The 25,713-nt window shown below is 45.2% G+C and overlaps 1 protein-coding gene across 3 annotated transcripts; it reads left to right on the forward strand.

Moving 5' to 3' along the window:
• The first annotated feature begins 68 nt into the window (after positions 1–68).
• On the forward strand, positions 69–24,543 carry POFUT3 (protein O-fucosyltransferase 3). 3 transcript variants are annotated; one of them, XM_074994596.1, is made up of 5 exons: positions 69–150; positions 12,283–12,622; positions 13,895–14,189; positions 18,951–19,786; positions 22,133–24,543. In XM_074994596.1, exons 2-5 carry the CDS (start codon positions 12,542–12,544, stop codon positions 22,379–22,381), a joined length of 1,461 nt encoding a protein of 486 aa, XP_074850697.1. In that variant the 5' UTR covers positions 69–150; positions 12,283–12,541; the 3' UTR covers positions 22,382–24,543. The 3 variants fall into 3 exon arrangements, with proteins under 3 accessions (XP_074850697.1, XP_074850695.1, XP_074850696.1); XM_074994594.1 differs by having other exon boundaries at positions 101–657; XM_074994595.1 differs by lacking the exon at positions 69–150 and adding an exon at positions 8,339–8,394.
• Positions 24,544–25,713: the final 1,170 nt, after the last annotated feature.

The raw sequence follows: 25,713 nt of genomic DNA on the forward strand, positions 1-25,713 counted from the left end.
TTGGCTGACGACCGGAGCGGGGGGCGGGCCAACCCAACGGCCGTGTCGCAGCTGGGCCTATTGGGAGACCGCTACCCGTCTACTCTCCACAGCGCGCGAGCAGTTGTGGCCCCGCCCCGCGTGCGGCCATTGACCCCAGGGCGAAGCCAGGTGGGTGTCTAATAGTCTTGCCAACTCTCCCGAACCGGACGCCATCGGTTTCCGGTCCGTCCGGTTCGGGAGAGCTGGCGGCCCGAGGGTCACATGCTGCTTCCCTCCTGGAGCGCTGATGGGAGCGTCTGAGCTGCCAGTTCCGGAGCTGTTCGGGGAGACTTCCCCCACCTCCCCCGGGCTCTATGGCAGCGACGGGTAACCTGCGGCCCGCTCTGCATGCGGCCCCGCTGCCCCCCGCGCCCCCCCAGCGCTGCAGAGCGCCGAAGTCCCGCTCCTCAGCTTCCCTCCCGGAGCGGGAAGGGCCGACAGCCGGCTGGAGGCTCCCCTCCGCGGGGAGCAGGGACCACCCGGGTGACCTGAGGGCCCCTACAGTGCTGGGAGCGACGGGGAGGAGCCGTGGGGGCTGCAAGTGCGTCCCCAGTGGGCCGTCCCCAGGCTGCGGCGGCCCAGCGAGGTGAAGGAAGCTCCACTCGTGCAGCCCGTTCCAGGCTGCCCATCCGTGGTGTAAGTATGGGAGGGGTAGCCACGTTAGTCTGTGTCCGCAAAACCAACGAGAAGTCCTGTGGCATCCTATAGACTCACAGGCTTAGCGGAGCGCAAGCTTTCGTGGGCAGAGACCCGCGGTCTCGGACGCAGTGTTGTGCGTCCGGCGAGGTGGGTCGGCGCCCACAAAAGCTTATTGTAGAATCACAGAACACTTTAGAACTGGAAGGGACCTCAAGAGGTCATCCAGTCTAGTTCCCTGCCCTCTTGGCAGGACCAAACGCCATCTAGACCGTCCTTGACGGGTGGCCGTCTAACCGGCTCTTAAATACCTCCAGCGATGGAGATTCCGTAGCCTCCCTAGGTAACTTATTCCAGTGTGTAACCACTCTGACAGTTGGGAAGTTTTTCCTAACGTCCAACCTAAACCTCCCTTGCTGCAGTTTAAGCCCATTGCTTCTTGTCCTATCCTCAGGGGCTAAGGAGAACAATTTTTCTCCCTTCTCCTTGTGACCCTCTTTTAGGTACTTGAAACCTGCTATCATGTCCCCTCTTAAGTCTTCTATTTTCTAAATTAACTTATGGACCAAAAAAACCTGCTGTAAGGTAATTTTTCAAAAATAGCCTGTTATAATCTCTCAGATTGCTTTCAGTAGTCACTGGGACAGGGTTACTGATTCAGAAAGACTCCAGGCCAAGCCTGGAGGGTTGTCCATTTTACTGTGCTCAACCTAGGGCAAGTTATGCCTGGGGCCTTTGTTTCCCCTCTCAGTGTCCACCTGATTTGCCCGTATATATTGCCAAACGCTTTGGGCCACAGGCTGGCTCTTGCTGAGTTAGGCTGGCTTGTGGAACAATGTCAATGGGTGATGTTAGGCACGGCTGTCATACAAATGATCATAATGTAGTACAGTAGAACCCCAAGGTACGCACACTCAACTTGCGTGTATCTCAGGTTAACGTGAGTGGTGGGGAAACTGACCAGCTGATGCTCTGGTCAGTTTCCCAGTTCCTGTCAGAGCAGGCAGGAGAGAGCTTGACTTGTCTGCCACCCCGGAGGGAGCGGGAAAACCCCTGCCTGGTTCCTGGCTCCCCACCATTCCAGGAGCCAGAAAACTGACCAGTGCACCAGGGCTGGTCAGTTTCCCAACTCCCGCAAGCACAAGGGAGCTGGGAGCCAGGCTGCTGCATGGTTCCCAGCTCCTCCCAAGTTGCATGAAATTTGAGGTACTCAAGGTTGCCTAGGAGCGCAACCTTCACTGTAACTTGGGAGACTATCGTAATGGATTGATGCATGTAATGTACAGAAAGGCTTTCTGAGCTATAGGATTATGAGTAGATGCACAATACAGAACAGCCAACAAAATGGGAGTGCTGGTAACCCAAGCTAGTTAAAATAACTGCTACAAACCTGAGTGTCAAATAATAAAACAAGAGTTAAAAATTACAGATAACACTGAGAAAATGTGACACATTGGAAGAGAGTGAGGCAAAGGATGGAGAACAATTTCTGTAACGCAATTTACATGAGAAATGCAACATAGAGCCATGTGGAAACATACAAAAATACACAAATGCAGAAAAGAACAACAAACCCAAACTAAATAATCCTTGTTTTTAGACAAAACTTGACCAGAGAAATGTTAAGAAAATAAAAATATATTTGTCAGATCATGCAGTGATGTTGTTGGGCCAGATTCTGAGCTATGCTGCTTAATATCATCTGGGGTGCTGGCTCATTACATTTTGGGATTACAGGATTAAAAAAGGAAGTGAAAAAAATAAACGGAAAACACAGAGGATATTGAACCATGGAGATGAGATTAGATTATAACATCCAGCCTCTGCCCTATACCAATGCTTCCAACAGTATGTTTCCTGTTTTAAAAATCCTAACAAAAGGGTTTCCTCCTTCTTGGGGAAGATTATTCCACTGCTTTATACATCACTTTGTCAGACTTTTCATTTTGCGTGGACCACTCTGTCTCATTAATTGGAATCTGCAACTGCAGGATTTTACTGGGAGTTGAAGGATACCTCAGACTGAACTAGGTGTAGCCTCTAACCTCAATGCTTATTTTTTCTTGAACATCCTGCTTCCAGTAGAATTAACACCCTGGGATGCTGAACACATGTCATATAATGCATACTTTGCTCATGTCCTTATAGTCATTGCTAAATGTTTATTTTGTGCAAACTGGGCAGGTCAGAGGCTGCAGTAGCAGCTTCATTCCTCTGGGTGGCACAGTTGGATCACAGCACCACTACTTTCTCTTTCCAGTCTCTAATGGTGTCACACCATATGGCTATCAGCAGTAAATACAAAGGATAATCTGTCCGGAACAAACATTGTCAGGCTGTGAAACATGGGGATGTGTAATTAAAAAAGCAAGCTCTGACAGTCTCGTGACCATCTAGCTGCACTGTAGAATGAGGGCCTTTTCCAAAGCCATTGAAATCAATGTGACTTTCCTTCTCTGCAGTGTAACAGAGAGAAAGCCGTGCTAGTTTATATACTATCAAAACAAAAAAGCAGTAAAGTAGCACTTTAAATACTAACAAAATAATTTATTAGGTGAGCTTCATGGGACAGACCCACTTCTTCAGACCATAGCCATACCAGAACAGACTCAATATTTAAGGCACAGAGAACCAAAAATAGTAATCAAGGTTGACAAATCAGAAGAAAAATTATCAAGGTGAACAAATCAGAGAGTAGAGGGGCGGGGGGGGTGGAGTCAAGAATTAGATTAAGCCAAATATGCAAAAGAGCCCCTGTAGTGTCCCAGAAAATTCGTATCCCGGTTTGAACTATGTGTTAATGTGTCAAATTTGAATATAAAAGAGAGTTCAGCAGCCTCTCTTTCCAAAGTAGTGTGACAATTCCTCTTCAGTAAGACGCACACTCTTAAGTCATTAACAGAATGGCCCACTCCATTAAAATGCTGCCTGACCGGTTTGTGGATCAGGAGTGTTTTTATGTCTGTTCTGTGCCCATTAACTCTTTGTCTAAGAGAGTTTGAAGTTTGTCCAATGTCCAAAGCATCTGGACATTGTTGGCACATGATGGCATATATAATGTTAGTTGAGGAACAAGAGAATGTGTCCGTGATTCTGTGACTAAACTGGTTAGGTCCAGTGATGGTATCTCCAGAATAGATATTTGGACAAAGCTGGCAGCAGGCTTTGTTGCAAGGAAAAGTCCCAGGGCTTTGATTCAGTCCCTACATTCTGTCTGTGAGCCCCTGTACTGCTTACTTAGTGCTACATGCAGACTTCAGTATTACTTAGTCCCTCACATGCAAAGATAAATGGGTGGGTGGGGGGTCTTAAGAAATCATGGTTTTGAAAGTAATACATTTTGTGTTCATTTTATTTGTCTTCTGGGTCCTCAGCATTTAGGGTGCAACTCAGCATATTTTCAGTCTGTGCAACCATGAAAACTAGACATTTACTTTACAAAACCATGAAAGCTGAGGTTTTCTGCTAATAACTGGGCTCCAGGACTTCAGCCATTATGAAAAACACCAAATATTGTGAGACGTGAGCAAGTTGTGAAAGGTAGCAACACAAACTGCAAAACAAATGATGGTGAGGTATGTGGATGTCATTCACACTCTTAAATATGTTTCAGTAGCAGTTGTTATATTCATAATAGGAGCACCTAGGAAAAGTCAGAGCTCCATTGTGGTAGGAACTATACATACATGTAGCAAGACAGTACCTGCCCCCAAAGAATTTGCAGTCAAAATAGATAAGGTAAAGGGGAAAAAAGGAGGCAAAGAGCCCTGAAGTGACTTAACTAGTAAGTTAGTGGCAGAGCTGGGAATAGACTACAGGCTTCTTGGCTCCTAGACCACTACTGTAGCTGCTAAACCCCCTCTGAGAAATATATATATCTTGTGGTTATGCCATGAAACTGATGCCTGACAGGAACATTATAAATGATGGTGGCACTGTTTGCTAGACCACTCTGTCGCAAGCTTTGTGTATAACTACATGGAGTCAAAGAAGTGTTCCCTCTAACTTTTTCCATCCATGGACAGAATAAATTTTCTTATGTGCACCAGTATCAGAGGGGTAGCTGTGTTAGGTCTGCATCTGCAAAACCAGCAGGAAGTCCTGTGGCACCTTTAGACTAACATATTTTGGAGCATAAGCTTTTGTGGGCAAAGACCTGCTTCATGCACCAAGGCATGTGTGGATGTGCACCACAATAGAAACACACCCTACCCATGCGGGGTGGATGTGGGCACTCAGCTAATCAGCTGGGTGGTACCTGAATCTCTCCTGGGCAGCTGTGCAAGCACTCAGCCTGCAGGGGAGGCTGGTCAGCAGCATGCAAGAGCAGCTAACATTAGATTTCCTGAAGTAATACTCTGCATTACAACAATAGACATGGATTTCACACATTTCTATAGCCATCCCTGAAAAATGCCCAGTTTGGGGAAAGCTGTCATTTATCCCTTTCCATTCCCCTCTTACAGCAATCGTGTCTCCCTCCTCTTGTGATCCAATACCCTCCCCGCACCCTCACTCTCCGTCTTTTCCCTAACCACCTACATTCCACGACTATCCCACGCCCGCAACATCACCAGGCCCCTCTCTGTCCTCACAAATTCTTCTCCACATTTTAAAACTGCTTTGCTATTCCAGTCTCTTCTGTTATACAGTAAACCCTCAATTTAATGGACTAACAGGGAGAGGGGGGTGTCCCTTAACGCCAGAAGTCTGTTAAATGTGAGGGTTTACTTGTATTCGCATAGTGTGCCCCCCGGCTTCCCCAGCCCAACTTCCCAATACTGTAAAATGGGCAACTCACAACAGCTGCTGGAGCTGCCCAGCCTGAGCCACAGCTACAGCCACTGCCACTGGAGCCTCCTTGGGTCCTGGGCTGCTGCCAGGGCTGGAGAAGCCACCACAGCTAGAGTCCCCACTGCAGCCAGAGCTGCCATGTGCTCCTCCCACTGGGCGTGGGGCACATGTGCAAGTGCCTTCTGCCTGCGTGTGCAACCTACCCCTGGTGGTCGGACCGCATGGCAGCTCCTACAGCTGTGGCTCCTACAGCCACAACAACAGCTCCAGCTGTGGCAGGTCCTGCAGCCCCAGCCACAGCGGGTCCTGAAGCCATGACAGCAGCCGCAGCCCTTGCGTGGCTCCTGCAGCCATGGTGGGCCTTGAAGCTGTGGCAGCGGCTTCAGCCATGGTGCAGCAGCCCCAGCCCTCGCGTGGCTCCAGCCAGGTGGCAGCGCCTGCTACAGCCCCTGAAACCTTGGTGCAATGGCCTCAACCACAGCTGGTCCTGCAGACACAGCAGCAGCCCCAGTTGCAGTGGCTACAGCCACGGCACGGCTCTGACAGCTGCTCCGGTGGCCCTGATGACTCCTCAGGGGACCCAGCTGCAGTGGCTCCAGTGAGCTGCCAGCATTTGTGTATTTTCTTGGCAAGGGGCAGGAGGCTAGTTGGGAACCACAGGAACCTGGCAGACACCTGTTGTTCCCAAAGTCTGCTGAATCTGGGTCCGCTACATTGGGGGCTTACTGTACCCTGGACCTCCCCTTCTGCAGCTACCAGTTTCTGAGTCCTCCTCCTCCATCATTCAGTCCTATCCACCCAAACAGTTACATCACACATGGGCTGGGCTCGTCTTGGTGCATCAGTTGCAGAATGAGATTCCTACGTTGTTGGGAGGGAGCAGGGAATTCTAACTGTTTCCCCAAACACAATCCACTTGTGACTAGTCCCTTTGATGTTTGGGGCACAGGGCATGAGGTTTTCCAATTGATGTAAAAGAAGCCTAATGGGCCAACCTAACCAGCTGTCAGAAACAAACATCTTTCATCCAAGTAATGGAAGCAGCATCCCCATTAGATCCATAGGGACTGAATCTTCCTTGCCTCTGTGTAGCACTTTCAGAGTGCTAGCAGCTTGGAATGGACCTGCTGTGAATTTAAGAACATAAGAACGGCCATGCTGGGTTAGACCAAAGGTCCATCCAGCCCAGTAGCCTGTCTGCTGACAGTGGCCAGTGCCAGGTGCCCCAGAGAGTGGACCGAAGACAATGATCAAGGAATTTGTTTCCTGCCTCTGACAATCAGTGGCCAGGGATACCATTCCTACCCTTGGCTAATAGCCTTTTATGGACCTAACCTCCATGAATTTATCTAGCTCTTTCTTAAATTCTGTTATAGTCCTAGCCTTCACAGTCTCCTCTGGCAAGGAGTTCCTCAGGTTAACTATGCACTGAGTGAAGAAGAACTTTCTTTTATTAGTTTTAAACCTGTTACCCATTAATTTCATTTGGTGTCTTCTAGTTCTTGTATTATGGGCGCAAATATATAACTTCTTATTCACCCTCTCCACACCTGTCATAATTTTATACACCTCTATCATGTCCCGCCTCAGTCTCCTGTTTTCTAAACTGAAAAGTCCCAGTCTTTTTAGCCTCTCCTCATACAAGACCTGTTCCAAGCCCCTAATCATTCTAGTTGCCCTTTTCTGAACCTTTTCCAGTGCCAGGATATCTTTTTTTAGGTGAGGAGACCACAGCTGTACATAGTATTCGAGATGTGGGCGTACCATAGATTTATACAGGGGCAGTAAGATACTCCTTGTCTTATTTTCTATCCCTTTTTTGATAATACCTAACATCCCGTTTGCCTTTTTGACTGCCTCTGCACACTGCACGGATGTTTTCAAGGAACTATCCACGATAACTCCAAGATCTCTTTCCTGATTAGTTATAGCTAAATTAGCCCCATCATATTGTAAGTATAGCTGGGGTTATTTTTTCCAGTGTGCATTACCTTACACCTATCCACATTAAATTTCGTTTGCCATTTTGTTGCCCAGTCACTCAGTTTGATGAGATCTTTTTGAAGTTCTTCACAGTCTGCCTTTGTCTTGGCTATCCTGAACAGTTTAGTGTCATCTGCAAACTTTGCCACCTCACTGATCACCCCTTTCTCCAGATCATTTATGAATAAATTGAACGGGATTGGTGCTAGGACTGACCTTTGGGGTTCACCACTAGTTACCCCTCTCCATTCATGCGTACCCTTTGTTTCCTGTCTTTTAACCAATTTACTTTTCAAGGATTAGTGAGCTGCACCTATGCAGGGCACAAGGCAAGACAGAATTGGTCTCATCATTTTGAAACTGGACATATCCACTTCATTTCCAAGGGGCACATCTGATTACAGAATTTACGAAGTGTATGCATTTAGCCTGCTTTTGGCCTGAGAACTGCAGAGCTCACCATGCATGCCAAACTTTTGTGACGCATTTCTTTTTATAACTGAACAACCTTCCTCTGGCAGAATACAGTGAATATAAGTCCTGCTAAGAGACGGGTACTAGCTAAAATAACTGCAGTTACCAAAAAAGAAGTCAGCACAATCAAGAACAGATTTTTGCTGAGATCTCCTTATCTCAGACTTCCAGGAAGAGCAATCTGCACAAAAATGATAGCGCAATTAATGTAATTAGTCTCCTGAGTTTTCCTTTGAAGAACATTCAGGACCTGGAAAAGAACTGATTCCATTCTTGGCTATAGCTCTGCTTTGTAATAGAACTAGGGAAACTGCGGATACTGGATTAACAGGAGCTGGCCACTCTCAGAGGGATTCGTTGCATATTTATTTTGCTAAGAGAATTGTTCTGAGCTCCAGGTTTTCGTTGTGATCTCAAACAGCTGCACAAACTGAAAGTAAAAACAGCATAGCAACAATGGCATAAGAGCTCAGCAGTTTTCCGGAGGTAAGGAAAAAAAATCCACACCATTGCTGGTGGATTTCATGGTTATCTAATAACATAGGATGCAATGCTGCTGAGAAAGATGCAATGAGCCATCTCCATCCCATACAGTGCTGCGCTAGAGAACAGGCTTAGCAAACACTAAAGCCTCTGATTACTGTTATGAACTGGATTGCTTAAACAGATGTAGTATGATACTGGAAAACAAATAATCTGTGTGTGTTGCTGGGCTGTAAAATCTGGCATTTTGAACAGGCAAGGTCTCCAAAACGCATTTGTGTGAATTTAAATGAGGTTTTTTCACGCCACAGGAGATTGAAAGTTTGTAATGTATTCCAGTCATTGCTCAAATCCCAATGGTCTCCCTCCATTTTGGAATTCATTGGAAAGTCCTGGTAGTTAGGGATGGCCAGCTAAGCTTTGAGAACAACTGAGGGTGCTACCATAAAGTAAGTCTTTACTGTTACAACCATTTGGAAGTTCTGAACTTACTCTGGGCATGGCAGATGCAGTATACTGGCAGCACATCAGCACAAGATTCTCCAGTATCATCACAGGCGGCAGTCAAAATAGGCCAATACTCAGCAAAGAAAATGTACGTCACCCTCATCCACCCAAATTAGCTACTCTAGCTTCATTTCTGGCTGCAGTTTTTTACTCAACCAGATTTTTAGTTTTGAGCTGAGTAGGAGAAGATGGAATGTACTGTATGAAAGACACTGGACTGACTGCTGCTGTCCTCTGGGCTTAGCTATTCTGGATTTGCCCCAGTTTAACTGAGTGTAGTATTTGGCCCAGTGTAGATGTGTGCTTGCTTTCCTGGTTATTTCAGAAACTGCACTCAACTGCCAAAACAAGTAGTTTGATTTCCAAAAGGGCCTAACACCTAGACAGTATTGCCAGCCCAAAGCATTCACAAATCATGAGACAAGTATACATAAATAATAATAATAAGTTTTGTGTTCTTTGTCATATGGTTACACAGCTGTCAGAGTGCATTCATGTTTCCAAATGTTTCTCTGCAATGATAAAGATTATTTGAAACGTAACATTTTTAGGAACAAAAGCTGAGACTGGCATGTAGTCATGTGAGATCAGGAGCTGAAGCTTTAATAGAAATGTCAAATAGACAAGGCATGTCATAAAATCCGCTGTGTTGGCAACTCTTGCCAAGTCACCCTTTAGCACCTAACTTCAGGGATCCATTTTTAAAAGTCACAGCAGAGCATGCTTAACTGCTTTACTGAAGGAACACCAAGTGCCAGATTTCCAAGAGCACTGGGCATGCAGCAGCTCTTGCTGAGGATAATACGAGCTGTTGAGGCCAGTGTTCCCTCTAATTTTTTCATACATGGGTGGAATAAATTTTATGTGCACTGGAGTATGTGTGGATGTGCACCACCAATAGAAACACATGCTGCTGGCTGTAGGTACTCAGCTTACAGGAGTTTACCTGGTTTACCTGAGCCCATTTAAAAATGACCCATTCATTTAGATTACTAAATGGGACCTGAGCTGTTTTTGACTATCTGTCCCTTAATATTGTGAGAAAAAGCCCAGATGTGACTGCTCAAAAGGAACTAGGCATCCAAGCCCCCGCTGCCTGCACCACTGCAATGCAAACAACTCCAGCTCAAAGCCTGTAGGTGCCTGTCCTTACTCAGCTAAGTTGTTGCAGTAGAAGTTCCTTAGGCACTTGTGTTTCCACCTCCGAGCGTGTGCAGTGCTGCCTCCTTGTGGGTGTCTGCTGCTTAACTCCCAGCCAAGCTCCAGAGAGACTCCCACACCAGGGCAAGATATGCATTCTGCTGACTAACTAAATGGAGGGGCCCAGTCTGGTAGGTGTGCTCAAAGGCTGCCTACTGGATCCACTCCCTCAGGAAAGTTCAGGTGATGACACGCCGTTATGATTAACTCTGTGGTTAGTGTACTCACCATGCAGTCTTATGTGACCTTTACTTCTCCACCGTGGCAGTGCTGCCTTCAGAGCTGGATGTTTGGCCAGCAGTCGCTGTTCTTTGCTCTGCCTTCTGAGCTCCCGCCCAATACATTGTGTGTGACCCAGTTTGAGGGGACAGTGAGCAGAGCCAGTGGAAGCACAAACAAACGAGTGGTGGGGAGCCCTTCCTGACTGGGGAAGGATGACTATAAAAGGGCTAAGGCAAATTTTGGGATGGCTGTAGCCCTGCAGTCTGCCCCTAGCACTGCCCCTGTCCGTGCAGGTGCTGAATCGCTGCAGATTGAATATGCCCCCATCCAATTTGACCTGGATGTGTGTACCTCAGGCAAAATCCTGGAGTGCCAACAAAAGTGCGCTGAAAAGACATTGGTAAAGAAGGCTGGAGCCTTATGCATCCTGTCTGGTGCCACTGGTGCCAATGAAATATTCTCATCAGTCAACACATTCCACCACTGCAGACTAAGTAGACAACAGCAGTTATCTTCTCTGGGTCACTAAATATTTGGAGGTGTTTCCATATTCCATGATTTATTGTGTCAAAGGCCTTGGTCAGGCAGTTAAATATTCCACCCCCTTCCCCCAGCTCAGGAGGAAATTAGCAATTCTGTATTAAGAGCTGGGTTTGAATGGTGTATGGTAAAATAAGATCTGAGACTGCATACGGAACAACAATGAAAGGGAAAATGAAAAAAATGAAAATGAAAAACTGACTAACTAGCCATGCTCCAGTGAAGGCAGGGTCTGGTGGAAAACTAGTATGGGATTATGTAATTACAAAATACATCCACGTATCGGGGCTGAGTTAAGGTTGCACAGACATCCTTAATTCTGGCATTTCTTAACTTTATAGTGCTGAAATTTGTAATGTTAATAGTGTTTGAATGTATCATTTTTGAATGTTTTATATTTATACCAATTGTTATGGCAATGAAAATATTAATGAGGAATTAATTTGAATGTGTTTTAGCAAACCAAAAGGATGAAAAGCTGAACACATGCCAGATATGGTTGAAGACATTTTGCTTTTGGTCTCATATCTCAAATGTAAAATTACTGCAACATTTTGAATACTAATCTTAATATATGAAATATCTAAGGCTTGTTCTACCGTGATATAACTGTGTCACAAAGTGATGTAGTTACACCAGCTGAACTCCTGATGAGACAGCAGTATTTCACTCAAGGGCGTCTCCTGTTGACATAGCTACCACCTCTCAAGCAGGGGAGATGCCTACACTAAAGGGAGAAGCTGTGTCATATGTGTAGTTGGCTTCTTCGCTTCAGAGCTATCCATGCACTGCTGGATGCGTCAAGTCCTACAAGCCACTGTCTTGATAATCTGATACTGAGACAGAAGATGCATCTGGTAATCTGTGGGATGCTGGATTTGCAGAGCAGCTGGAGGCTGTTTTCCAACTTCTAAAATATTCATTTATAAGTTGGTTAAGAAACAAGTTTAATTTAACTCAAATGGCTTTGAGACCTCCTAGTTCCTTCCCATTTATCCCAATGCTGAGATGTGTGTCCTCAGCTGGAGATCTAGTGCTAGCAAAACGGCATCTCTCATTGCCATTAAAACAGGAACAGGGGTTACTTGTTGTCAGGCTCAATTCTCAGACTCGTGTGTGTTGGATAAATTATCACGGTCTGGTCATTTATCCCTGTATATAGTGAGTGCAACTCAGAATTCTTCACTCAGGGAAACAGGTGATAGTATTTTACACCCGTTTTGCACAAGGGTCAGTGCTTACCAGGTTGATGGCAGTGGAGAATCAGGCTCTGTCTGTCAGTGTTCTTAGCAGGTCTAGCTCCTATCTGAAATGTGCGTAGTAAAGGATGAATGTTCCCTCTAGTATTAATTTTAGCTGCACTGTTGTTTACAGCACATAGGGTTCTAATATTTGCTCCTTTGCTGTGTTTGATTTGGTTAGTGCATCCACCTCCAAGGCATCTGATTCAGAATGGTGCTCTGATGTCTACAGAAGAACACAGTCCTGCCTCAGCACTGAACCAAACACTGAGCTGGAATACGATCCTAGATGGAGCCTCCTTCTCAGCAGCTGTGGCAATTGAGAAATACCATGACTGAATGGGAATGCACAGTGGGAATGACTGAAGCTGTAGGAGGTGCTGGTATCCCTGATAACAGGCCTTGACCACTGCTTGGCACTCTATGCCAGAAAGTGCAGCATGATTAGAATTGGGAGGAAGAAACTTTGGGCATCTTTCTTCTGCTTTATGGCCTTCTTTTTCCTTCTTGTTACACTCCAGGTACCGTTAATCCTCAGATGGGGTAGCTGAAGAGTTCTAGTCTTAGAAGGGAAGGAAAGGAGATGCATGTAGTTGCATTCCAAGACTATGTCTAGACTGCAGGCTTCTGTCAGGAGACTGAAGGTCCCTCAGGAGAAGTCTGCCACGTCAGGAGCGTTCTGCCAACATCCCTGCCTGCCTTGCTCCATGAGGAAGAAGGGATGTCTCAGCAGAGGAGGTTTTCCTGACATTTGCCTCATGTGGATGGGAAAGCCTCTCCTGACGGAACTGTCCACAAGAGAGATGTAAATGCGTGCACAATTTGCATATCTTTTGCCGATAGTTCTCGGCAATCTAGACACAGCCCAACTGTTATACTGGATAATGATGTCATTAAAGGCCCTGAATGTTTTCACTAATAAATAACACTTTAAGAAGAACCTATGTAAAGAAATTGTACTAGCTCCATACTTCACTGAGAGTACGGGGTTAGAAGGAAAAGGTAAATGAATTATTACTTGCTTATAAAATGAGGAGAAAAGACCAAACCCCCATGCATCAGACAGAGTGAGTTTTTGCCCACAAAAGCTTATGCCCAAATAAATGTTAGTCTTTAAGGTTCTGTAGGACCCGTGTTGCCTCTAATCTTTTCCATGTGCAGAATAAATTTCTTTATGTGCACCAAGGCATGCATGAATGTGCACCACAAGTAGAAAAATACTTAGCTGTGGGTACTTTGCTAATCAGCTGTGTGGCATTTGAGTCTCTCCTGGGTGGCTGCACAAGCTCACAGTTTATAGGGAACACTGCTCAGGACTTAAGAAGGTTTTGTGATTCTACAAAATCCGGGGCAATTTTGGGAGTTCTCCGGCACAATCAACTTTCATCTCCCCTTGTAATTCCACTGTTGACTGACCCCTCCCTTTTACAGAGCATGCCTGTAGCAGGGAGGGCTCATTTTAAAAAGGGGCTGCCTTCCATGTTGTATGTCTTAACCAGACAGACAGCAGGAGCTATATGATAAACCACTAGTACCTTCGCCAGTTTGAAGCTGAAAATTTCCTTTGTCTGCCTAAAATCCATCAGCAATTTCACATGGGTATAGTATGTGTCACTCACTTCCTATACAAAACAGCCATGAAGTGCTGCTGAATGCTACTAAACAGCTGCCAACATCCATCCAAGAGGTGGGTGAATTCCAGTGACAGACTTTACACCAGGAAATTAGTGTCTGCTAACCAAACTGTAAGTCATTGGCCATGCACATTACAGTGTATGTGCTTTTCTCCCAAGGTGGTTCTTGAACTGGGCAAGGCTGAAGGGAAGATAAAAGCCTCCCGTTTACAAGATGGTTCTTCAAAACTGGAGGAGGAGCGGCAGAAACATGCATATCACACTTTTAATAATCAGGATCTCTACGGCAATGCTGGAGGAGTTTTAGATGTGGACAGATACCCCATCCTGCTCTGGTGGTCCCCGCTGACTGGCGAGACTGGGCGGTTAGGTCAGTGTGGAGAAGATACCTGTTTCTTTACTATCAAGAGGACCTACCAGCATAATCACATGACAAAAGCCTTTCTCTTCTATGGTAAGGAATCCGAGTAATTTTAAATCAATGAGTTCCCTCCCGTGCTGCTGTTTCCCTGTTACAAATCAAGTACAGAGCCCCTATAAACTTCCACAGCAGAAGTAAATAAAATCTGCTGGCTGACATAGTACACCAGCATGTCTTCGCGTGCACCTAAAGTGCGGTTCTCATCTAAAAAGCGATCCTGTGAATGGCTTTGTGGACTTATGTGTGTATTGTCTCCCACTGATTTCTAAGTCAAATGTGGTTAACATGGACATGCTTCTCACTGCCAGCCATGAAAAGCCGGTCTCAGAGCCAAGATTCAAGTCTTTCCTACCTTCACCAATTTGTTTCATGTGAAACCAACGCCATTGCCTTCCATGTGACAATGAGTGGAACTTAGTAGACTATTCCACTTAGACAATTCCACTGAGGACAGGGGCGCTGGAAGTCACATCCGGGGCTACTACACTCCTAGTTCCATCACCTATGATTGAGGATGCCCAAAGAGTAGAATCTACCTCTCTGAACAGTTCTGGCTCTCAGGGTTGCAGAAAACAGTCAAAAGCAGAAATAATGTCTTTGTCACTAATGGGAAAAGATATAATGCAAAGCTAAAAAGCTGCAATTTTTACAGTTTCGTTAAGAGAAAAACTGCATTTCACACGTCGTGTGAGGAAGATTTATTTAGGCTCAGACTGGTGGGCTGCCATCAACTAAAATATCTGGTATTGGAAGACTATTTCAGGGTTCAGTACGTTGATTCATTAGTTCAGGGGATTGATTGCATGTAGTTTGATCATCAGCTTTATCTAGCACTGATTTGCAGACTTCTCACTGCTTCCATTCTGAGAACTCCAGATTACAAATAAGTAGGTCAGGGTAGTCTTTTAGTGAGCCTGTGCTTAAGCATTTATGGGAAATAAAAATGGCAAAGGATTCAAAAGCTGACCCATTTTAAAGAAAAGGAAACCAAATCTTACGTCGTATGTATACCATAAAGGCTGTGATATTTCTGGCCTATGACAGTATTTCTGTTTGCCGTCCCCAACTCTAACAGAAATATAAGTGGCTCATTGCCCCAACCTTAGGGAAACAATTAAATGTGCCTAATTAAATTGGAATTATTATATTAGCAAAAGCCCCACAAGTGCCTTTTTAATTCTGATAACAGTGCACATTTTGAAGAGTTTTGCGAAAGCAAATTTAAAAATGTTAGTTTTTGAAATATCAGGGAAAGATTTATTGCTCCCAATAAAAGCAGACTCAAAGCTTTCATATTGTATGCAACTGTTGTCCCCCTCCATTAAAGCAAAGCTTTTACATATTTAAACTCCAGAAAGTTACGGCATGCACAAGGCAAGCTGTCACATTAGCATTAACTTGCTTTTACTATACTTCCTGGATAAGTTTTTCAGAAGGGCAGCCATGTCTTTGAAGGTGCAGTGAACACCTGCGTAGTTTGTACCTGTCATTGTCTTGTGGGTGGAGATCAGGGTGTTTATATTTCTAGCTGGCAGGGAACTGCATCATCCCAGGAGAAGCTTCCCTGCTCTGCCTCTGAAACTTTTGTCTGTGTATAATTCAGAAGATTTTTGGGCCGTACAGTAAAAGATGGAGGTGCTTTCTGGTGGAATGGCTTTACGAGTAAGTCTTGCTTTTGTTTATGGTGAATCATCGCTCTTTACTTTCCCAGGCATCTGACAGCTCTGAAGAGGCACCGTGTCTCTGTTATTTCCCTCCTTTGAAAGAGTCACACTGAGCCCGCTCCTCACCTCAGAGTTCAGGATTCTGTTTGGAAGTGAAGTGTTGCTCCCAACAGTGGATTTTACTCTTTCCCCTTGGGATGGCTTCCAGACAGTTCCTTTAAAAATTCTGGAATAATGGAGTTTGCATTTGCAGGGAGAACTTCTGCTTCCAGTGTATGTCTGCACTGTCGTCAGCAGCATGACTGGAGCTAGGGTAGACATTCTGCCTAGCCTTCATTCAGCTGGCATGACAAAAACAGCAGTAGAACCCAGCCCCCGATGTGGGCTAGTAATGTGACTATGTGCCTAGGCTCCTACCTGAGGTTGTACAGCCTGAGATGAAACCCATGCTGCTATATTTACATTGTAGCCATACCAGCACAAGTAAAGCTAACTCAGGCATGTCTATCTTAGCCTCAGTCAAACCTTCAGAAGGTTCTACCAAGAGCCAAGGTGGCAGCTGTTAGAAGTGAACCAGGTGGTTTCTTAACTGCCAAAGCTTCAGACATGAGAGTTGTAGGGCACATCTACACTGCAGTCATGGAGTGTGATTGATTGATGTGGATGTGCCAAGCTAGCTGTCTAAAGCACTGAAGCAGAGAAGCCATGGCAGAGCATGTTCAGCATGGACTAATCTCGGAGTTCATTGCTCTGGTACTTGAGTTAGCTAGAGTAAATCTGGCGCAGGTATGTCTGCGCGAGCTGCTGTGTAGGTATATCTTGCAAGCCAGGGAAGTTCTGTCCTGTCAGCCCTGGGAGATGAGACCCTGTGTGCAAGATATTTTCAAAGGAGCAGAGCCTCGCCTGTTCACATCTGCTGTTCCCTTCTGCACTTTTCTGTGCATCACAGGTTTTCTAGTTAATACTTTGCAAATTATAATTATGACCACTTTCCATCTTGATCCACCTTCTTTATCTCATCATATACTTCTTAATTCCCCTTTGTCCTGCAGTGGCAGGTACTGCTGTCATCACCTGTTTAATCCTGAAAAGCTTTTTGTCCACCAGCTTGACTAAGACTGATGAAGTGTATGTGCCATTGGAATTTGTCATTTCAAGGCATTCGTCCACAGACTTCCCTTTGCTTTATCGTCAGTTAGTCAGTGTTACTCTCCCATTTCCATTCCCTCATCTTGCGTCCTCTCTGTATTCCCGTTTTTCTTGACATTCCCAAAGAGGAAGGGTACATGCAAAAGCCCAGGAAGTGAAGGTTACTCAGAAGTCTATGGCATTTCACTATCTTCTGTTCTCCCCTGATTCACTTATCACCACTTGAAAGCATGTTGTAAAAATAAAATAGACCCCATGAGCTGCTGCTCTAATAATCTAGTGTCAATACTAGGAGTTCACATTGCAACAACACAGCAAAAATGAGGATTGTATTCATACTGTGGGAACATGGTCACCCCGCAGAATCGTGTAAAAACAAAGGATAGAAAATGCTTTAACTCCTCCACATACCATCCACTGTCCTTTATGGTTCTTGCACTATTGGTATTAGGGTTTTATACAGCCATCCCTCACTGTACGAGCTGGTTGAATTAAAGGGAAGTCATTGGGTGAGTCATTTACCTCTATGCTCTGGCTGGTTTGGCCCAGTCTAGTAATGCAAAGCAGCCACAAACCCATTTAAGAGGACAGTTAAAAGACCATGTTTATAGCTATTTTGCATTTCTGGGATGGTTTGAGTGAATCGGTCTCAAATTTCCATTTGTCTGGATTCATTCTCTTATTTGTGGTAATTCACTGATATTTGGTTTCTAAAGCTTTTTGGCATATGTCTTTTTTTTTATCCTTGGAGGGAAGTTGAGTTACTTTAAAGATAAATGGACACAAACACCAATAAGCATGTGTAATTACTGGTGTTTCTGTGTATCATGTCTGGTGTACCACATTTTTCAGGCAAGCACAGTAGGTACTTCAGCCGGTAGGCCTTGTAGGTGCTAACCCTGGTGGGCTCCAGTAGCCAGTCAGACACAGGACTAAGGGACGGCTTTTATGAGCGCTAGCAGGAAAGGAGAAAGGTTGCCGGCATCCTAAATACAAAGACTTAAATAGATGCAGTTCAAAGTGAGCAAGAGTGGTTCTTGTTGGAGCCCCTGGGGCTGTCCAATCAAGAGTCGGGGCACTGGAGGCCTACAGCCTGGATTGCCCTGTCCAGTCCGGTCTGTACTCAAGCAAACAAGCTTCTGCCCACTTCCAAGCCAGGCTCAGCCAGTGGCCCTCACTGGGGGTACCCTTTGCACTGGCTCCCTAGCCAGCTGCTCCTGCTCCCGACGAGAGACTTGTATCTGGCTGTGATGTTCAGCCGTCATAGCCTGTCCATTTGCAGTCCTTTCAACAGTTCCAGAGGCTTCTCTCCAGCTCCCTGCCCCTAAGTGGCTCTTGCTGCTGAGTTCCAAACAAGCCTTGACGCTTTTCAGGACCTTAGCTGGCCAGGGGAAGGGGGATGTAGAATGAAGAGCAGGCTGAGGAGACCCAACTTTGAAGATCCATCGTATGTAATTCACATTAATGGTTACTCACATGCTCCAAGGTACATACACTGTGAAGGTGGTTACACCAGAACAAGTGGTACAGATTCCCACACCCCCACGCAAGGGCTTATTGTTGGTTTCATAATAGTGACTATTGTATCTGGAATTTTATTTTGAGCCTGGGGCCAGAGAAGGGTGTAATCCTGTTATTTCTAAGTGTCTTACAACAAAGGTAATAACAAGGCCACAAAAATGCAAATTAACAGAACCCTTTTCTGCCTAGCTGAAGTCTGTTGCTCTTCCATCACGGAATTTACTGGAAATATTAAGGGTCTGGTTGTGCCATATTTACATACGGTGAGTAGTACCTCATTAGAGAAGTAGTTCTTTTGCTGCCAAAGGAAACTTACTACACTTTCTAGCCTGTTAATTGTAAGAGTGGCACAGTCAGATGGAAGTAAATTGCAGGGACCTTATAAAGTGATTTAAAATATATGTTTTCGTGGTTCAGTATATTAAAGCTTTGACTAGTGACATTATTTGTGTTTGTCTAGGTACTGACTTTAATATAGATAGCTTACCCCTCCCTCGTAAACACCATCATGACTGGGCCCTTTTCCATGAAGAATCACCCAAAAACAACTACAAGCTCTTTCACGAACCTACCATCACCTTGTTCAATCACACAGCAACCTTCAGTCGCCACTCCCACCTGCCGCTGACTACTCAGTATCTGGAGGGCATGGAGGTCATAAAGTCTCTGAGACACATGGTTCCTTTACAAAAGAAGAATAGCTTGAGAAAAAGACTTGCACCGCTTGTGTACGTGCAGTCCGATTGTGACCCTCCCTCAGACCGGGACAGCTACGTGCGTGAGCTGATGAGCTACATCCCAGTGGATTCCTATGGCGAATGCTTGCATAACAGAGACCTCCCTGAGTACCTCCAAAACCCAGCCTCCATGGACGATGACAACTTTTACAGAATACTTGCTCAGTACAAATTCATCCTTGCTTTTGAAAATGCAGTCTGTGAGGATTACATCACTGAAAAGCTCTGGCGGCCCCTTAAGTTGGGAGTGGTACCAGTGTATTATGGATCCCCAAGTATCACGGACTGGCTTCCTAGCAATAAGAGTGCAATCCTTGTAACAAGATTCGCACACCCCAGGGAGCTGGCACACTACATCAAGGAACTGGATAGGAATGACCACGAGTACGAGGCCTACCTACAATGGAAACTGAAAGGGGCCATCTCCAATCAACGCCTGCTCGCTGCTATCCAAGACCGCAAATGGGGAGTCCAGGATATCACCCAGGACAATTATATTGACGTGTTTGAATGCATGGTGTGCAACAGGGTGTGGGAAAACATCCGAAGGCAGGAAAAGGTACCCATGAAACACATTGTATTTGGGGTTGAGGAGGGTGAACTTTGGGAAAAGGAATCAGACTGATCTCCCAACAGGACTAAAACTCTGGTGGTATGTTGACATACACAGCGTGAAATACGCTATTTAGTGAACAATGCCTCACAAGTTTATCAGTTATGATCGTGAGGGGGTCACTTGTTAGGGTCACAACGTAGTTCTGCCTCCTTGACCTCTCACCTGAGATACGAGTTGCAGTGGGTTTTTCTGATAGGGACTTGGCACACCTGGAATTTGACTGAAACCACCAACTCATTTCATCTGTGTCTCTGTCATCACATAGTAAAGATGGGCACTTTCCAAAGTGCCCACTGATTGCGCGTGGAATTTTTTTTCTCCTTAGTCATTTATCAGTATGGATTGAACTATTTTTACATCTACTTAACCTAATCAGGAACTTTCCTTCCATTTATATTATATCACAGTCTGGTCTGTGATATCTTCTCTCTTGTTCTTGTTTTCTACTCTGGCAGTCTGAATGACCATGCTTTCTCATCAACCAGCAAGAGGAGAGAAAAAAGGCTTAGGCAGATGAACTGTACTCAAGAAAAATGGGACTAAGAATGTGCGAATTGTTTTCAGCTGCTAGACTGTTAATCACTAGTTGACAGGGACGAGAAATTTCACCAGGCAAGTTGTGGAGCCTTCAGCTTAGATAGGATCATCAAGTCAATGGATGCTGACTCAAATTTCTGATTAGACTTTCTCTTTTTTGCTTAATCATGTAAGTGTAGGAGAGAGTAGCTGTAGAACTGAAAGCAGAGGTTCTTCTACATCCTACGTTGCTAGATCTTTGTATTCATGTAGGCTTCCAGGACTAGCAGAGTTCAGCAGTGCCTTCTGCATAGCTGTTGAAATGACAGTTGCTAAACTCTGAGTCACAAGCTCAGCAGGAATAAATCAGCACCAGTTTGTGGAAAATCAACAGAACATCACCAATTTATATGAGTTGAGGGTCTGGCTCTTCTCTAGGAATCTGCTTCTGATCCACTAAAATTAGCAGGGAGCTTTGCTGATAATATCAATGGGCGTAGGATCAGACCCTAGTGCAGGGATTAGACTATTTTGCTGAAATGGCTCAGGGGATTGCTAGATATATAAAACTGGTCACCATTGGTTTGGCACTTCAGCATCGTTCTGTAGCATTTGGAAGCTTTTATCGGACAATTCGAAAACTAATTTTGTTTCAGTCTAGTTCCTAATGGAAAGATGTCTCCCTCCCAAAAACCCGCAGCGTGGTTACCATGTTTGTGGATGGGAGTGAGGCAAGGTGGTAATATCTTTTATTGGACCAGCTTCTGTTGGTGGAAGAGCTAAGCATTCGAGCTACACAGTGTCCTGAAGAAGAGCTCTGGAAAGCTGGAAAGCTTGTCTCTGCTGCCAGTAGAATCTGGTCCACTAATAGAACCAGCCACTTCAGAGCTTTCCTGTCCATAGGATGAAGTGGGGTGGGCACCCCTGCCCCACCCTTTTGGAGGTGGCCAACCCAACTGTCCTATGGATGGGAGGGACTGAGGGATTATGTAGGGCCTGGTGCCGTGGCAGTAGGGGTTGGCTCCTCACTTACCATGAGGGTGGTGGGAGCTTGGCAGCCTGCTCTGCTCTGTTGCACTGCCCTCCCAGCCCCCTGCATCCCACTTCTCCGCAGTGGTGGGGAGCAGAGCACTCTGGTGCCAGGTCCCTCCACTTCTGGCTGCTGCAAAGAAGTGGGGTGTAGCGGGCTGAGAAGGCAGCACGTTAAGGTGGAATGCTGCTCTGGTTCCTGCCACCTGCATGGTGAGTGGGCAGGCAGTGTCAGGCCCCAAAGTGCCACGGGTAGCATTGCTCAGGAGAGAGGCAGAGCAGGGGTGGGGCTAGGGAAGGGATGTGCCTGCAGCTTGCCCGGGGGGGGTGGGGGGGGCTGCTCTGGGCATCGTGCTAGGGACCTTGGAGGGGATGGGGCACTGACCCACCTTGTATCTTGGGCCTAACATGGCTACTACAACAACGCAGAAAACTCGTGTAGCTGTGCCGGGAAACCAATCTATTCTTCCACTCTCCAGGGCAGCTTAAAGTCCATAAGTAGGGCCAGGTGGGGAAATTTTCACTTTCACAGCATGCACTAGACCCTTTCAGACAAAACATCCAGGCAGGCTACAGTTCAGAGCACTAACGTCGCAAAGAGGTGTTCTGTGAGACAAGAAACTGAAACATTCTTTCACTGGGAAGGAGGAGCTGGGGGGATAAAACTTCCTGTTAATCAGTGCAGCTGTCCGTGATGACCTGGAGTCTAATTAAACCCTTCCTGTGTTTTTCCTCCATTGCCAGGGATTGCCACGCAGGAGATGGAACGCACAGGTTAACCACTTGAGTTGCCCGAAACCTGAGGCTTTCTTATTCTCCTCTCCAAACCTACGCTGGACATCTCTGCGAGAGATGTGGATTCCAAGCTTTGAACAATCCAAGAAAGAAGCCCATGCACTGAGAAAGCTGGTGGAGAGGAATAGAAACTTTACAGCCCAGGAATTTTGGACGCTTGTGTTCAAAGAACACAATAAGCTATCACGCACACAGTGAGCTCCTCAAAAGGAGTCAGATACGTAATATTCTTTCGCACTCTGCCTTAAGCATTTGTAGGCCAATGAGTACAGGAAGGAGTTAAATTGTCCTGTAAGATAGAAAGTAGTAGGTACAGTACTCAGTGAGTACTGATAAACTACCGACTTAGTGGTCTTTTAAAAATTCTATTTTTATACTAATTGCCATTGGCATGGACATTTGAGTAAAGACCCCCCCAATCTCAGGAAGGTGAAGGTAATGGGACCACAGTCGCTTGCTTAGGATCAGATCCTTCCCTGTAAAATCAGGCCCTTCACCTTCTCTGATCCAAGCTCCCATGTCTCTGGGTTGACAGTCACAGGCTATGGACCAGGTTATACAATCACACGGGTGTGACCTCTGGCCTATGGTTTTGAGGCAGGCATAGTGCAATCAGGCACGCCATTCAGAATGTCTTATCATCATCAGCCTCCTTTGGCCATCACCATTTTAGTTGAGCCTTGGCAAGCTAAAACATACTGAGGCTGAGTCGGAATGTAAAATGCATCAGCATTTAGCACTGGGAGACCCCCATCTGCTAGCACCAGGGGACAGAATGAATGAAAGAGGGCCAGGTAAGATTTAACCATTGTCTGTTTAAAGCATAGGGGCGCAGGAATTTCTGCCCTCAAGGGGGTGATCCTGAGCTAAACAATTTTGCACTGATGTTTCATTCAGGTAGACGAAAAAGAGGCGTGCAGAGGAAAGGATGGGATTGGGTGCAGCAGTGATTAGGGGCCTGATCCTGCTGCAAAGTCTTATCTAGGTCTCCTCTAGAAATGCTGCAGTGGCACAGCTGCGGAGACAAAGCACCCAACCCCTGTATAGGACCAAACCCATGAAGCATATCTAGTATCAGTGGGTATATCGCCACTTCACCACCCCTCTCCTCAGGTTTCAGAGCCTGGATCCAGCCCAAGTGGGAACATCTACACTACTATTTTTGGTCTGGCATATGACTCCCAGGCAGGCTCAGACTGGCTGCCTTGTTTTTTGTTGCAGTGTAGACATACCCTTACATGCACTCTTCTTTTCTCGAACACACGCTCATTACCGAGGGGGGTTCCACAATAAATTGCCTGCTTTACCTTTTAAAATATTTTACCTGTAAAATAGTTGCTTTGTTTTCTTTTTCTTATATTTTTTTTGAAGAAACTGAAGAAGGTGAATGCTGGAAGGACCATTGAAAGCGTTGTACTAAGCAAAAAGTAGGAGAACAATGGATTGACTAACCTAGACATCTGACACTGAATCAATGACCAAGGAAGTAATTAAAGACGTACAGTGTAAGAACTACTGTGTTCATTTCAGCTCAGTCCGGGCCCTGACCAGATTGCTGGTGAATGACTTTGCTCTTTCAAGCACACAGTATGCTGAGATGGGGTGGTACATGTTGGAAATTTAGCCAAATATTTTCTCATGCTTGGGGTTAGCAAAAGCTGCCGAGGGATCTTGAAAGCCACAGATGTTACACTTGTACCATATGTGATGCCTTATACTAGTCATCAGCCCTGTGTTTGCCTTCCTAGTAATATGGTGATATGGCAAGTGGTCTCCTGTCTGCCTTTTTAGCAGTGGATTGGGGTGAACAGTACATGGGGCATCTCTGTTTGGGCCATAAGACATCAGCTGTCAGTCCCAGCACACTTGTTCACCTGCTGTCCTGAGCAATGAGGTAGTATATGGATGTAGCTACTGAGCCACAGAGGTGCTAAGCAAATGGTCATGACTGAAGAGAAGCCCTGTGCAATGCATCTTGGGATCTGGCCGCATGCTCTACTGTACAGAATGACTATACCTCATGTATTAAATGAAACAGAGTCTAATGTAAATAATTCCCATTTTTTTTAAAGTTCCCCAAAATAATCCCTTGTCTCTTATTGGGCCAAATTTTATAATACTTCACAGTTTACCTAACAGTCATCTTTGTAAGAAACCAAACATTACAAAAATAATATAGCATCACTAAAGCTTATACATCTACAGAAGGGGTAAAAGAAAAGCAGTGTTATGATAAAGTAACTAGCCTAACTTTTCTGCTGAATTGTTTTTTTAAAAATACTGATCCTCACTTTCAGGCATCTGTGTCAGCACATCTTCAGAACACAATTTTAATTGAAAAGCAGTCCTGTAGCACTTGAAAGACTAACAAAATGATTTATTAGGTGCTGATCTTTCATGTCCCGTGAAAGCTCGTCACCTAATAAATCATTTTGTTAGTCTTTCAAGTGCTACAGGACTGCTTTTTGGTTTTGTGAAGATACAGACTAACACAGCTACCTCTCTGTGACAGTTTTAATTGATCATTTACAATATATCTGTTTGTTCGTTTCTTAATATGCTCTTTTTTAAGAAAAGATTTTATTTACATTCAACATACAGAATGTCTTTGAAGTGTTTTACTTAGCATGTGTACATATTACATAAAAAACACCATTAAAAGCACATTAAAGTTGCAAAGTCACTCTTAGCTACATAATACAAGAAGTCTATGCCAAGTGTGGAATGCAGCCCTTCTGCATCCTGGTCCAGTACCATATCAAGAAGAGAACGCCCTCTCTTTTCTTGCAGCAATCTACCTCATTCATTGACCAGCCTGTGCATGAGGCAGGAGTGTTGTAGAACATAAGGTTTAAATCCACTTTGGTACCAAATGACTGGAAGACGGCCAATATAACACCAATATTTAAAAAAGGCTCTAGAGGAGATCCTGGCAATTATAGACCGATAAGTTTAACATCAGTACCAGGCAAATTAGTAGAAACACTAGTAAAGAGTAAAATTGCAAGGCACATAGAAGAGCACAAATTGTTGGGCAAAAGTCAGCATGGTTTCTGCAGAGGGAAGTCGTGTCTAACTAATCTACTAGAATTCTTTGGAGGGGTTAATAAACATGCGGACAAGGGGCACCCAGTGGACATAATATACCTAGATTTCCAGAAGGCCTTTGACACGGTCCCACACCAAAGGCTTTTATGTAAATTAGGTGGTCATGGGATAGGAGGAAAGGTCCTTTCATGGATCGGGAATTGGTTAAAAGACAGAAAACAAAGGGTGGGAATAAATGGTAAATTTTCACAATGGAGGAGGGTAACTAGTGGTGTTCCCCAGGGGTCAGTCCTGGGACCGATCCTGTTCAACTTGTTCATCAATGATCTAGAAAATGAGGTAAGCAGTGAGGTGGCAAAGTTTGCAGATGACACCAAGTTCTTCAGGACAGTCAAAAGCAAAAGGGATTGTGAAGAGCTACAAAAAGATCTCAGCAAACTGAGTGATTGGGCAGCAAAATGGCAAATGAAATTTAATGTGGG

This window comes from Carettochelys insculpta, chromosome 5, assembly GCF_033958435.1.
Source record: "Carettochelys insculpta isolate YL-2023 chromosome 5, ASM3395843v1, whole genome shotgun sequence".
In the NCBI taxonomy this organism is placed as follows: domain Eukaryota; kingdom Metazoa; phylum Chordata; order Testudines; family Carettochelyidae; genus Carettochelys; species Carettochelys insculpta.